Raw genomic sequence first — 15687 nt, forward strand, 5'->3', positions numbered from 1 at the left:
ATCTTTTCTGTCAAGTTGCTCATTTTGAAAGCCCCTAAAGAAACTTGGGAAGCCTCCCTGACTCTTCGACACCTGCCAGCCATCTTCGCTCTTAACTATCCCCTGCTGTCTATTTGCACCTCTTCCACCAAGACCCTCACAGCTGCCGTTGGCTGTTCCTCCAGGCTGCTGTTGCCGGCTTTAAACATCCTCCAGGATGCAGCCTAAGTAATCTATGTCACTGCGAGTCCAAATCCTATAAATTATCATCTCACTTCATAATCTGAATGTATTAAAATATCATAATAATAATATGGTTCTCAAGGCTCTAAAGTGTTCAGATACCACCTCAGTATTCTCACTCTAGGATCCAGCCATATCTATCATCCCTAATTGCCTTTACCAACTTCTCTCTCGCTTCCTGCCTATTTATGTTACAGATCTCTGTGTATTTTCACCTCTGGAACAGGGCTCCATTTTCATGCCACAGCACTAAGTGTGCTGGATAGTAATTGCCTACCTGGAGTCTCCCTTGGATTCTGAGTCAATAAGCCTAATGACCAGATTTATTTTTCATAGTGATAGTACTAATATTTCATAGAGTCCCCAGCTCAAAGCTGTGTCTCAATAAGTATTTATTAGATAGTAAGTGGTGAGTTAGCATGACTCAGGAATCATAAAAAATGTCCCTATATTCTGGAGAGTACAAAATTGCCTTTATCAGCATCCTGAGAATCTACCAAAAGGTTTTAATTAGAGAAAAGCCATGATTTGACTAAGCATGTAAAAGGCTCTCAAGCTACAGAGAATAAATTAATGGAGCCAACACAGGCCAGAGAGGAACAGCTTACAGGCAAATGCAGCAGTCCAGGTGAAAAATGAGCCATAGATGTACTTCCCAGACAAACTCAGAGGAACTGGACGTCGTGAGAAAATGAGTGGAATTAGGGACGACTCTGAGCACTTCCCCTAAGAAGCCAATTACTCATGACATTGAAGAGCTGAGTGGCCAGGGGGCTGGGTAAAGACTTAGTTCTGAACAGGTTAATTTTAAGGTATCCATCGGATTCCTGGTAGAGATGCTGATCAGGCAGCTGTGTGTTCAGCACTTTAAGAAATCCATCACTATTAAGGGCCTATACTTTAGGTTTTTGACTGGAGTTCTTTATCTACTCTGTCCCTGCCCTTCCAGTGGGTGTGGGTGGCAGGGAGAAGGCAGGCATGAATAGATATTAAACTTCATCAATTTTGTCTTCTGGAGTGATTAGCATAATCCCCCCACTTCGGTTATTTTTAAATCCGAAATCCCACACAATTGACATTTTACAGTGCAGGTGTTGCCGATAGATCTTGGCCTGTTTATTTCATATATCTGCTATTTTGTATCCTTTAACCAAGAGATTTAAATTGTAAACTATAATATCAGTTTCAAATTTACACCAAATACTAAACCTGCTTTACACCTCTAGGTCAAATCCCCTTTGGTGTGGTCTATATTCTCTTTGTACTGGTTTGAATGCAGGTTGGTACAACCATTGTGGGAACAAGTGCAGGGATCTTGAAGAATGTGAAGATGGACGAACTGTATAACTCAGTGATCCTTCACCTGAGTCTACCTTCAGTTGAGACGAAATCACCTCAGAACGGCAGCTGTAAGAAGTTCAGGAACTCACTCTAGGATATGCAACAATGTAAATGGTGGTCAACACATAAATGGGCTAAACAATTACACAGACACACATGAGAGAGAGGGCGGGGGTGAGTTTATATAAAATGGAACGTTACTCTGCTCAGAAAGAAAGGAAATCTTGTCATTTGTCATGACACAGACACCCTAGGGTACACTGTGTGAGGGAAATGAATCAAACCCAAAGAAAACCACTATATGGTCTCACTATACATGGACTTGAGCTATTGTTTGAAGGAAATGGAAGTAGGTAGGTCAGAGGATACAAAATCACTGATATACAAAATAAACACGCCAAAAGAGCTAAGTACAACATGAGGTACACAACAAAATGAAGTGTTGATTCTTTAAAATACAATACTTTAGTTACATTAAACAAAAATGATCCAAACACATCAATTCAAAAGATTGACAAATTTTCTCTAGATTATGTCTCTCACATTCAGTTTTCTCTGAATACTTAATATTACAAAATGAAACTGGAGATATTATTATGATTTTCTAGAAATAAAAAGGATTACAAAGCAGCACTGTGAATAACTATGCACAAAATTAGAAATCATAGCTAGGCATGGATGGTGGTGCTTGTCTGTGAGCCCAGCACATGGTGGCAGAGGAAGCTAGGGTGAGGAGCACATTAGCCGGTCCACATAGCAGGACTTTCAGGGAGGTTGGGGAGAAAGTGGGTAACCCAGATGGAAAGGACAAATTCCTAGAGATATACCATCTAACAAGAACAAATCAGAAAAGCAAAAACTAGTAAGGAGATTAAATAAGTAAACAAGCAACTTCCCAACAGACAACAGCTCAAGACCAGATAGTCTTACTATGAGTATTTAAAAGAGAATTAAGACCAATCTTTCTCAAGCTTGCTAACTCTGAAATAAGCGCTGCTCTGATACCAAGGTCAGGTAAAGGTATTTCAAGAAGTGAAAACTTCAGACCAACATTCCTTATAAGTGGTGAGACAACACACAAACAGAATTCAGCGGTACATTAGAAGAATTACCAAGTGGTCAAGAGAAATATTTCATAATAGCAGGATGGTTTAACATACAAAAAAATTAACATTAACAGAATGAGAATGGGGAGGGGACTGACATGATCTCAGTTGATACAGAAGCAGCTTAATATTCAACACTCTTTCTTTAGAAAAACATTCAATGACATAAGAACAGAACTAAAGATCCTCAACATGACAAGGGTACCCTGTGGGCACTGAGTGTTTAACATCGTTCCCAAAGGTGAACGTGATAAAAATTCTTCTCTTAAGTCAAGAACAAGACAAGAACACCCACCTCAAAGTCAATATAGCATCAGGAGCTCTCGCCAGGGCAATTAGGCAAGTAAAACAAAAAGCATCCAAATTGGAAAGTAATCATGGTAAACATGTCTATTCACAGGTGGCATGATTTTATCTAAAGATTACAAACCTAAGAAATGCAGTCAATAAACAAACTCAGCAAGGTGGCAGGTTGAGAAATCAATACACGAAGTCAGTTATGGACTGGAGAGCTCAGTCAGTAAAGCACTGTCTTCTGTGTAAACATAATCTGTGTTCCTTCCCTGGGACCTGGATAAATAAAGCCAGGTGTGGTGGCATTGTGCTTTTAATCCAGGAGGCTCCCTGGGATCACTGGCCAGCAAGCCTAGCCTAATTGTCAAGCGCCAGGAATGTGGAGCCTGGGGAACAACACAGGAGGTTGACCCCTGACCTCCCCCCATATGGATACTCTCATGCACAGACAAGATACATAAACATACGTACACAGGGAGAAGAAAAGCACTTGCATTTATGTATACTAGCAATGAACAATCCTACAAAGTAAGAAAACAATTCCATCTATAGTAGTATTAAAAAGAATAAAATACTTCATAGTAAGTTTGACCTAAGAAGTCAAAGACATATACCAGAAGCTATAAAATAGTTGCTATAAGCAATTAAAGAAAGGGTGGGTAGAAAGATATCCCACTTACATGGGCCAGGAGATTTAATATCATTACAGAGAAAATACTATCCAAAACAATCTGTCCTGTCAGTCTAATCCCCATCAAAATCTCTCAACGATGCCTTTGCAGTAATTAAAAAACATTGCTCTAAAGGTCTGACAAAATCTTTCCAAAGTTAGTAGGCTTATACTTTGTGATAACACAGTTTACAAGTCTACAATATTGATAACAATGTAGTACTGGCATATAGATCAATGAAATAGCATAGAAAGCTCAGACATAAACTCTCACATACACAAACTCAAATAATTGTTGATAAGGGTGCAAAACCATTCAGTAAGGCAAGAACAATCTCTTCAACAAATGCTGCTGGGGAGATTGATTGATTATCCTTTTGCAGGAGTCAACTTGGACCCTTATAACACTTAAAAATTAGTTCAAAGTAGATTAAAGCCTTAATTGTAACAGCGAAAGCCATAAAATTTCCAGAAGACGGCACTGGAGAAAAGTTCATGACATTGAGCTGGCCAGTGCTTCTTAATCCTTACCCTCTTGCACCTATAGTATAATTGTCTTAAGTATTTTCTGTACATACATTTAGAAGTGGTATTGGATTCAATACATCTCAGGGGACAATTGCCTAGCTTCTATGAGGCCCTAGGTTCAATCTCTTAACACACACAAAAAGCAGGGATAATGCTTTACTCCCACTTTTAAACATAACTTAGAAGGCTGGAGAAAAGGAAGACCTGTTGTAATACGTGTTACATCCATCTATCTGCTGGATCCTTGCTGGTATATAAAGCTCCTTCCTTTACCATTTCTTATATACACCAAAACCTTTTAGTCACTCTCTTAAGATCAGTTTGCTGGTGGCATTCTTTTAGTTTTTAAAGTTCATCTGGTTGTCTCTTGGCTTCCCCTTTGCTCCTGAGGGCAGAGAACTCTAGATTTACAGTCCTTTCTCAGAACCTATTTTGCCCAGTGAATTCTGACATCTGTGGCTTCTGATAAGAAATCCACCAATTGAATTATATTCCTCTATACAAGTAAGAGGTAATTTCTCTCTTGCTTTCAGTTTTTAAAATTGAATTTAAAAGACAGGCATAGTGATGCACATGTGTAAGCCCAGTACTTGGGAACCTGAGGTCAGAGTCACTTGGGCTTAGGAGTTTGACACTGTAGTAGAATATTATTTTAAGATGTGTTACTTTTGTTCATGTTGCATTTGTTTAACTCTGTGAAGCTGTGTTACTGTTCCTGTGTAAAACACCTGATGGTTTAATAAAGAACTGGCCAATAGCAAGGCAGGAGAAAAATAGGTGGGGCTGGCAGGCAGAGAGAATATATAGAAGGAAAAATCTGGGAGGAGAAGAAAAAAAAGATGGAGGAGTGAAAAGAGCTAGCAGCCAGAGGAGGCAGAGGACTCCAGGGGCCAGCCAGCTACATAGCCAGCCATGTAGTAAGAAACAAAGAAAGGTATTTAGGAATAGAAACAAAAATCCCAGAGGCAAAAGGTAGCCAGGATAATTTTAAGTCGAGGAAAGCTAGCTAGAAACTAAGCCAAGCTAAGGCTGGGCATTCATGAGTAAAACTAAGCCTCCATGAGTAGTTTATTCGGGAACTGGGTGGCGGGCCCCTCTGAAAAGAGCCAAAAAACAAACAGCAGCAGACACCATAGTGCAGTTTGACAGAACAGCACTGTAACTCTGTCTCTAAAACAGAGCAATTTCTGTCAGATGCTTCCAATGTCTCCAGCATCAGTGCTGCTGACCTTCTCAACTGAGACCTTCCTGGACCACAATACAGTGAGTGTGCATCAACTGATACCTGAACACTGTCAAATGTTGAGGTTTGGACCATAAACCTCCATTACTGTCAGATGGAGACACAGGTCCAGTATCTCCACCAGAACCCTCCAAATACATAAGAGTAGACTGTCTCCTGGTTACAGGTCCAACTTCCTGTGTGGGCTCTGTGGATACCACATGTGTGAAAGTCGTCAGTCTCAACTAGGCTTCCTCTAATCCCACACCTCTGACATGGGGATCTACCAGGTGACGCAAAACACAAACAACAACAAAAATCAGATTTCTATATGGTCTCCACCAACACCGTGGAGAGGGGCTCTCTCCTGCCAGCAGGCATGAAGACCAAGGCTCCTTCTTAGTCACCTCTGACACCACCCAGCAGGGGTGAGGGATAGAGCAATTGGATGGCAGCTCTGTAGTTTATAGAGTTCCTACCCAGCCTTCCTGGAGTGGTAGTGGTGGGGGCACAGCTGCTTCTTTGGTACTTGGCTACAATGTAGACACTTGTAAATTTTCTGTTTTACAAGGGGAGCCCTCTTCTTGGTCTCCTGGCTAGAACATAGTCAGGTTTTTATAGGAGTCAATGTTGCAAGCCTACTGGCATTTCTAGGTTGCTGATACATTTGTTTCTAATTCTAGACTATTTTATACAATATGAAAACCCAAGGAACTTACTTCCATATTGTTTCTTGGATTCTGAGGTTCTTGTCCAATCTGATTTCATGTGTGTGTGTGTGTGTGTGTGTGTGTGTGTGTGTGTGTGTGTGTGTGTGGTGTAATGGCAAGGATCTTAGTTGTGTTTGACATGAGGACTAGTAAAAAAATCACACCCAGACTTTTCTAGAAGCAGAAATTTCTAGCTAAATTGTTGAACAACTCTATTACTCTAAATAATAGTATAAGATAACATAAGCTACTCAATAAACTCCACAATTTATTGACAAGTGTGAAACTGTGAACAAAAGGAAAGCAGAAATATAATTATGGCAACACCCAAAAAACTGCCAAAATACAGTTAGGAACAAGATGGTTACATTGTATGTTGGAGGCTGTTTATGCAAAAATAAAAAACAAAAGGACGAACACAGACTTGTGTCAGTAACTGCACCAATTTTTCTGAGGCATTGTATAGAACACTCATTATGGAGATACCTTTGAGGAGGAATGATGTTGGAATTATTTTGACAATGATTTTTTTTTTTTTTTTAGATAGAATTGCTGTGCTGCTTTGTCTGGTGTCAAACTCCCTGACCTCAGGCTCCCAAACACTACACTTACATAAAGGCTGTGCAGTGAGAATAAAGCTAAATTTTTGCAAATGTTACCTTCCCAAAAGAATAACTTTAAAAATAAATAATATTTGAAAAAGAAACAAACAAGATACATAAAAATCCTTAAATGATTGAAAAAAAGAAACCTGTGTAAGTTAGAAGACAAGACAGAGTAAGAGCAAGAGAACAGTGTAGGGTGTGCTGGTTAGTTTTACATCAGCTTGACACAAACTAGAATCATTTTGGAAGAGAGAGCCTCCACTGAGAAAATGCCCCCACCAGACTGACAAGCCAATGGTTCATTTCCTTGATTGATGTGGGAGGGCTCAGCTTACTGGGGTGGTGCCACTCCTGGACTGGCAGTCCCAGGAGCTGTAAGCAAGCAGGCTGAGCAGCCCATGGGGAGCAAGCCAGCAAGCAGCTTTCCTCCATGGCCTCTGCACAGCTCCTTCTGCCTAAGTTCCTCTTCTAACTTCCTTCAGTGATGGACTGGGATATGGAACTATGAGCTAAAATAAACCCTTTCCATGTGGTATATTGACACAGCGGAATGTCATTCAGCTGTGAAGAAAAATGAACTTACAAGTAAACAGAACTAGAAACAATCATCAGGAGAGAGGTAACCCAGACTCAAAAATATAAATATTTCATGTGTTCTCTTAAGTGTGGATGTTAGCTTCTAAGCTTTAGATATGTGCGTGTTTCAATCAAAATAATCACAGAGGCTAGGTAGCTAGTAAGTACCAGTAGGGAAGAGGTGTCTCCCATGAAAGGGGAGACAGGACACGGTGTTATAAAGAGATAAAGGGGAAACAAGGCTAAAATGAGGAGGGATGAAAAGTGCAGGCTACAGGAGTAACACAGGGAGGGCCAACTAACAGTAAAGGACTTTTGAAAAGTCATTTGGAAAACTACTACCATAGAAGTTTCCTAAGGTACACATTCCACATTTATGAAAGGAATTTAAATGGGTCACCATTTAATGAAAAGGACATGCCTGCATGTATGTTTGTGCACCACATTCATGCAGTGCCCATAGAGGCCAGCAAAGAACATCAGATCTCTTGGAACCAAAGTTACAGATGGGTTGTGAGTTGCTATATGGATGGTGGAAATCAAACCTGGTCCTTTGGAAGAGCAACCAGTGTTCTTCAGTCCCCAAATGATTATCTTTAAGCAAAATATATGATAGATACACTACACTGGGAAAATAAACTAATCAAGACACAACTTTAAGAAAGAAAAGGGGGGCTGGAGAGATGGTTCAGAGGTTAAGAACACTGCCTACTTCTCCCAGAGACTCACAGTCCTTCACAAGGTCATCAGGTAGACTGAGCTACTGGCTCCCAGGACAGCCCCACAAACTGAATATCTTTCTGGTGCCTACTAGGACTCTTGGGATGAGCTTGGAGTAATGGTTACTATACTCCTCCTGCTTTTTCACAAACTATAGAGAAACATTGTAGAGAGCCACTGACTATGGCAACATCTTGCTCACATTGACTGCACTTCCCAAAGTCTCTAGAGTTCAGAAGGATCAGGTTTGCTAACCACATTCTTATGTAGTTGACATACTGCACTCCTAAGTTTCAAAGATTGAACAATACAAATACAACAGTGAATAAACTTACATTCCAATTTTTTAAGGTAAACTAAATTTTTCTCCTCCTTTTTCAAACTCAAATTTCTGGTTTTGGCAAATCACATAAAAAGCTCTTTATCCTGGAGCTGGAAAAAGGCTCTCAGGGAATTCACTGGTCACCAGCATGCTCAGAGGGATAGAAACCAAAAGCAGTTTAAATCAGAAACCTTCCCCCAATTCTCTGAAGTTTAAATTATTAAATGATTAATAGTTACAAATAACAGAAATTATATGACAATATGCATGTTAGTAAATAATGTAATGATGGTGGGAAAACTAATTGTGTCAACAGACCAAAATTTACACAGAAAAGTTTAAAATAAAGCATGTAAGTTACATGGACATTGGACAAGCAGATCAATAAATGTGAATACAGAAAACTCCTTTTTGATGTTCACATCAAACTGACCTAGACTGAGGGAGGCATGGTTGTCTAAGAGCTCTGAACTGAAAGCTCAACTCTGGTTCCTCATCTTCAACATGGAGCTAGGAGAATTGAAGAGTTATTAACATCTTTAGGTCCTACAAAGGTCTGCCTGGATAGCCTGCACCATCACTGTAATCTACCTCCTTTTTAGCTTTGAAATGATACAGTCCTATGGAGTTAAAAGGAAAATGAATACTATTACCATGTCATTATAGTCAGACGGGTCATAAATGCTCTGTTGAAAAACTTTACAGCATTCTATAAATTCTTCACTCATCACATGGATTTGAGCATTTAGGATTGCTCCCTTGGTGCCACCAAATTCCAGTCTTTCCAGTTTTTCAAATTCCAGTATGGTGACAAACATGTCCTGTAAAAAATAGTAAAGACCTTTCTGTCATCTTCAGCAACAAAGATTTTAAAGATTCCAATCCAAACATTTTCAAACATTCAGAATCAATGCGCACTTCTAACACAGAAAACTAATGCTGCTGACTTCACTGAAGAGAACAAATGCTGATTTTTAAAATCACACTCCATTTTTAATCACCGAAAGGTTCCTCATAGTGGAGACAGCACCTAGTGTACACATGAACCTGAGTGCAATCCTAATAGCAAAGCAGCAGCTCCCTGGCTGATACCCAACATTCCTGGCCTTGGCCACCTACACGTGGCAGTGATCCAGCACCATGACTAGAGGGGAAACCCGGAGACTGTCTACAGGAGGGAGGCAAATCGCCCTTAGGTGTTTCAGAGATTTCAGTGGCATCCAGGCTGACCAACAGAAAGAATTTTCACATAAATATCTGGTTTTGAATGAAATTCAGCAAATCTTACATAAATGATAAAATGTCAAATCTGCAGAAAACTCAACAACTTGAAAAGAAGGCGGTATCATCAGTTCCAAAGAAGCCTAAGGTGTCAGGCTCAACACAGAAGTTTGTGCATTCAATTTTTACATTCTAGGTTTTTGTATTTTTATAAATACTTATACACAGGACTGGAGAGAGGGTTCAGTGGTTAAGCGCCCCAGCTGTTCTTCTAGGTAACCTGAGTTAGATTCCCAGCACCCACATGGTGCCTGACAATGGAGGGTTAGGGTTAGGTAATTCCAGTTCCAAGGGATTCTGGGCCCTCTTCAGGCCTCCACATGAGCTGCATGCATGTAGTGCATAGCCACACATGCAGACAAAACATCCATACACAGAAAACAATAATTTAAAAATACTTATGCAAAGTAAATTCTCCATATGTTTTAGTTCTATGAATAATTTTACTAATTAATTCTGTAATATTTATATTATGTACTTGTGAACAGTATAAATACCTCTATTTATATGACAGTGTAAATGCCAGCCATGAGAGGATTGAGTGGGAGGATAGGATTCTGAAGCACCAAGTTTGGTGCAGTTTGAGCTATATAGTGAGACTTTGTCATAAACAAAGGATTTTTTTTAAACAGAAGAAATGACAGTGTAATACTTTAAATTATCAAGTGGGTTTTCAAGTATGAAATTTTACTTTCAAGTTTCATACATTTCTTTTTCAGCATTTACAGGAAGGGTGATTCCTTTACAGCTTCCTGTTCCATAATTTTCCACAGGCACTTGGGAAATTATGTCTAATCACTGACAGGTTGAGATTTACTTACTCTCATGTAATAATAGCTTTAAAAATGTATAAAAAGTAAGGTGTGGGGTGGGGGTTCAGTCCTGTCATTCCAGCACTTTGGAGGAAGAAGCAGGAGGATAGAGTTCAAGACTAGCCTGAGCCACATAGTGGGACCCTGTCTCAACAGAGCCAGGGGTGCATGTCCATGTAGAGGGCTTACCACATATATATGCAAGGCCAAGTGTGATCTCCAGTGCCAGGGAAAAGAAAGAAGAAGAGAGGGAGGGAAGGAGGAAAGAAATAAAGGAAAAGCCACAAAGCTAAAGCTTCTAAAGCCTTCCTTCTTTCCTTAGAGCAGGACTTCCCCATCACACGAGTCACATGACAAGCTATGAGCTTCTTGACCTCACCCACATGTAACTAGATAAATGAATACCTCTATTTTTATCAGCCGGTCAAGAAACTTGTTAAATCTGCCAAACACCAGGTGAGACTGGAAATCCCAGGGTCTCCACTCTGTATTTCCTGTGAAATAGCTTGCCAATCCTTTTCTAGACTTGAAAAAAGAATTTTGGAAAGTCTTTAAGATACTGATGGCCACCTGCACCTTTTCCAGTGCGTCTTCAATTTCTCCCTTCAAGAGATCTTCAGGTGACAGGTATGTTCTTGCCTAGGATTTAATTAAAAGGAACCATGATAAAAAAAAATTTTTTTTTTCATTGTAGCCATCTGAGTTAAAGATTTTAAATGACGCTTTCTAAACTGAGCCAACAATGCTGTTGAAACAAAAGCACAAACTCTAGAAATTTAGATACTTGAGCTTTGAAGACATGTCATGTGAGAACAACATGAGGAGTGCCTACCGCTTCTAGATGAACACATTCTCATGAAGACAAAATTTTCACTAAGTCTCAAATGAAGGACAATGTTGCACAGATATTCTACCAGTCAATATTCTGGACAATCAGATTTTCACATAAAGAAATACACAAGCCAGCAGGGCCATCCATCAGAACACAGGTTTCAGAGGGTGGTCACTCTACTAATATTATGGGGTCACTTGCAAAGGCAAAAAGAGCTAGTTGTGCCAGGCAGTGGTGGCACACACCTTTAATCCCAGCACTTGGGAGGCAGAGCCAGGCGGATCTCTGTGAGTTTGAGGCCAGCCTGGTCTACAGAGTGAGATCCAGGACAGGCACCAAAACAACACAGAGAAATCCTGTCTCAAAAAAACTGAAAAAAAAATCCCAAAAAAGAGCTAGTTATGTGGAGTCTAACTCTGTAATTTTATTCCCATTTGCAGACCTTTTTGCTGGGCAGAATAAGCAGTACCATGGGGCACATGATGGAGCTGAGCCATGCCATGTGAACTTTTTTTTTTAGATCCAGATGGGAGAGAGAGGACAAAAGCAATAATTCAGACCAGTGAGTATTCAGAGTTTAAAGAGGAAATGAACAAACACCCAAATGAACATAAAGAGAACAGGAATAAACTCCTAATTCAGAGACAACACAAATTTTCCATGATACAAATTAGGTCAAAAGAGATTGTGTCTGGTGAACCAGCCTTATAGAAAATACTAGAAGGAATATTGGCACCAAAGAGAGAACAAGCGTGGTCAAGGGGCTTGGGAGGAAACAAATGACATCACGACTGTTCTACAAAGCAGCAAACTGGCATCCATCAACTCACACTTCTCCAGGATAACTTCAAGTCTCCATGGCGCCAACTCCCCAACCAAAAGACAAGCTAACTGGACTGAGAACAGGACCCACCTTCTTGTTGTGTACAAACACACCCCAGCATAAAGAACAACACTGCATTGGAGTGAAAGGATTTAAGAAAAGACTCCAGGGAAGTCGAAGGGGACCACTGGGGGGGGGGCAGAGATTAAAAGAGGGGGTAGAACATAGAGGTATGACAGAGCAAAGGGGAGGGGAGAGGGTAAAACAGAGGTGGGTAAGAGGAGAGGCAAACAACATTAAGAAGTTTTTAAGCCATATGGAAAATTACCATTTTTATAAGCTTTCTAAAATACATTTTTTTAAAAAATAGAGTTTAATTGTAACTACCCTGCATGGAGGAATAATGTTAGTCCCCAAAACCATAGACTGCAAAAGAGAAAGCCTAGTCCTAAGTGTGAGATGTCTCTCTGGAGGTTGCTGGTCAAGAGGGTCCCCCAAAACACTCAAAGCAATAAAGCTATTGCCGTTGCACTTGGCTACCCACCAGAACTTGATGGTAAGACCCTATTGCTGAATACACAACACACTTTGGTCACAGAACTTGGAAAAATCAAGCTGGTAATGAACTGGAAGCCTCTTCCCCCAATGGCCAGCTTTCATAGTACCACAAGGTAGTAGGCAGGCTGCTGGGAGAGAAAGGTACCAACAGTCACCTTGTGAACCACATTAAAGACTTAGACAGCAAGAAATGACCAACAGTGACACAAAGATCTTTAAGGGTAACCAACAGCTATCTGACCACACTTAAGGCCTGCTCAGCTGAAGGGAACTCATGCTTGGCACCATAAACTTGACCAAGAACCTGTGGCTACAGAGGTCATAGACCCTGCAACAGAAACTCCTAATGGTCTGCTGAATTGATATGTAGCATCTAACAGCTTTTTAAACATTTGTCCATAGACCCTCACATTAGTACAGTGGTCATCCTTATGAGAAGCTTTTTTTTTTTTTTTTTTACAGTGGACAGAATTTAATATGGGGAACCATAAAAATGGAAGTGCAGAGAATAAACGACAATGGTATGCTCATCCCACAAACTCAGGAAGTGGTACTATTAGGAGGTGTAGATTTGTCGGAGTAGGTATGGCCTTGTTGAAGGAAGTGCATCACTGTGGGAATAAGGTTTCCTATACTCAAGATACTGCCCATTGTCACAGTCCACTTCCTGTTGCCTTATGATCAAGATGAAGCCAGCACCATGTCTGCCTGCATGACGCCATGCTCCCCACCATGATGACAATGGACTACACCTCTGAAATTGTAAGCAAGTCACCTCAATTAAATGCTTTCCATTATAAGACTTACAATCATGGTGTCTCTTCACAGCAATAGAAACCATAACTAAGAGACGTGTGTGTGTGTGTGTGTGTGTGTGTGTGTGTGTGTGTGTGTGTGTGTCTATGTATGTATATATAAAAGTTTCAGGCAGATGTGGGATATGGAAAGAGTGATCTGAGAGGAGATGGGAGGGGAGAGTGAGGAGCGGTCAAAACAAAATGTATCTTTTATGTAGTAATAAAAAAAAGTGTGTGTCATTTTGTGGCTGCTTAAAAGTTGCCCCACACCTCAATGGGGACTGGAAGGAAAGGCAGCACCATGTTCCACACAATACACGGGAGGTCTTTTTGTTCCTCTCATGAAGATGTAAGACTTCCCCATCTCCCACTAATGCAAAAGCTCTACATGCAACATAGGCTCCATGACATTTGCAAAGCAATAAGAAAAATATTTGTGTGTTTATCTGTAAACCCTACTGATTATAATTCTACAAGTTGTTTCCTATCTACACTCTTATTTCCCACTCAGGCTAGACAGACAATTAATGACCACATGAAGGCTATTAACACTTTATGGATAACTGTGGTGATATTGTGTTCCCTAATAAACTTATCTGGGGGTCAAAGAACAGAACAGCCACTATATTAAACATAGAGGTTAGGCAATGGTAGCACACACACCTTTAATCCTAGCATTCCAGAGGCAGAGATCCATCTAGATCTCTGTGAGTTCAAAGCCACACTGAAAACAGCCAGGCATGGTGACATACGCCTTTAATCCCAGGAAGTTATGGCAGGAAGCAGAAAGGTACATAAGGTGTGAAAACCAGGAACTAGAGGCCTGGTTAAGCTTTTAGGCTTTTGAGCTGAGATCCATTTGGATGATGACTTAGAGGCTTCCAGTCTGAGGAAATGAGATCAGCTGAGAAGTTGGCAAGGTGAGGTTAGCTGTGGCCTATTCTGTCTCTCTGATCTTTCAGCATTCACCCCAATACCTGGCTCTGGGTTTGTTTTTATTAATAAGACCTTTTAAGATTTGTGTTACAGATAACTATGAATATTTCTTTCATGCTCTGAGTTTCAAGACAGTTGGATTTTGCTATGGTATATGGTACACTCCACAGATCTTCTATATAGAAGATCTATAACATTTTGGAACCTGAAAAGTCGATGGTGATAATTCAATTGTCTTCCTGTTGCAGCAGCCTCCTCTCACCTAATTACCTACATATAAAGTGACAAGTCATCCTGTTTTCATTCCTACGCTTCTGTGAGAGCCAGCTAAGTCCATCACAGCCCATTAGCTTTCTGTCCACGCAGAACCTCCTGAGACAAGTCACAGGTCCTTAACATCCCAGACAGCAACATTCAGTCTATCTCCTTGCACTGGGCAGCAGAGAATGTAAGGGAAAGAGCATGGCAGAAGTCAGGACACATGTTCATCAAGCTAGGAGCCACTAATTACTTTTGTGTCATCAGCTAAATTGGTTGATTCTCTTATTTGCAAAATGAGCAGTATGACTTAAGAGACCCTCGAGAGCACCTATCCCCATAGCAGAAGCCTTTTAAAGTAAAACACAGTCAGTCTTGCACATCTATAGGTTCCTTATTCAAAACCATGGATCATATGCATTTAAAAAACCCATCTGAGCCTATAGGGGCTCTTTATTATCACCATTCTCTGAGCAATATATTAGAACAACTATTTACATCTCATTTGCATTGCATTATGGGGCACTGCAAGCAATTTGGAGGTGATTTAAAGCTCATGGAATGGCATGCATAGATTGCATGCAAATATAGATCTTATATTGGGTTTGGTAGCTATAGTAGGTCCTACAATGTTAATATCCATACTGTTTTGGTTATGTTTTTAACTTAAAAGCACTAGATAGAGCCAGTGAGATGGCTCAGCAGGTAAAGGCATTTCCTGCTAAGCCTGATGACCTGAGCTCAATCCCCCAGATACTGATGGACAACTATATTGCTGATAAGTTTATTATCCATGAGTCAATTAATTGTCGATGGCAAATGTATCAGTATGCCAGCTTGCTTCTATTTCCCAGCTGCTCTCCTATTCTTTCTATATACTTTATAGACTCATAATTTTGCTAACTATTAACACACCCTCTGTCCAAGACATGCTGTTCAAACTTAGCCTTCTTTATCTAGAACCTGTGGATGGCAACCTCTAGAAGAGAGAAATCATATCATGGACTAGATAAGTGAGACCAGATGAGTGCTAATACACAATGACAACATAGTAGTGTCAAGTTAATAAAGAAA

General features: G+C 40.3%; 1 protein-coding gene across 1 annotated transcript in view; it reads right to left on the reverse strand.

Moving 5' to 3' along the window:
• The window catches only part of Dnah11 (dynein axonemal heavy chain 11), a 316498-nt gene that overhangs the window by 285009 nt on the left and 15802 nt on the right, over nt 1–15687 (reverse strand). Inside the window, exons 7-8 of the mRNA XM_036205362.1 lie at nt 10815–11048; nt 8970–9137 (exon numbers count right to left, since the gene is read on the reverse strand). Coding sequence (XP_036061255.1) covers nt 8970–9137; nt 10815–11048 — 402 coding nt within the window. The remainder of the gene's footprint in view (nt 1–8969; nt 9138–10814; nt 11049–15687) is intronic.

The sequence above is a fragment of the Onychomys torridus genome, chromosome 14, assembly GCF_903995425.1.
Source record: "Onychomys torridus chromosome 14, mOncTor1.1, whole genome shotgun sequence".
Classification (NCBI taxonomy): domain Eukaryota; kingdom Metazoa; phylum Chordata; class Mammalia; order Rodentia; family Cricetidae; genus Onychomys; species Onychomys torridus.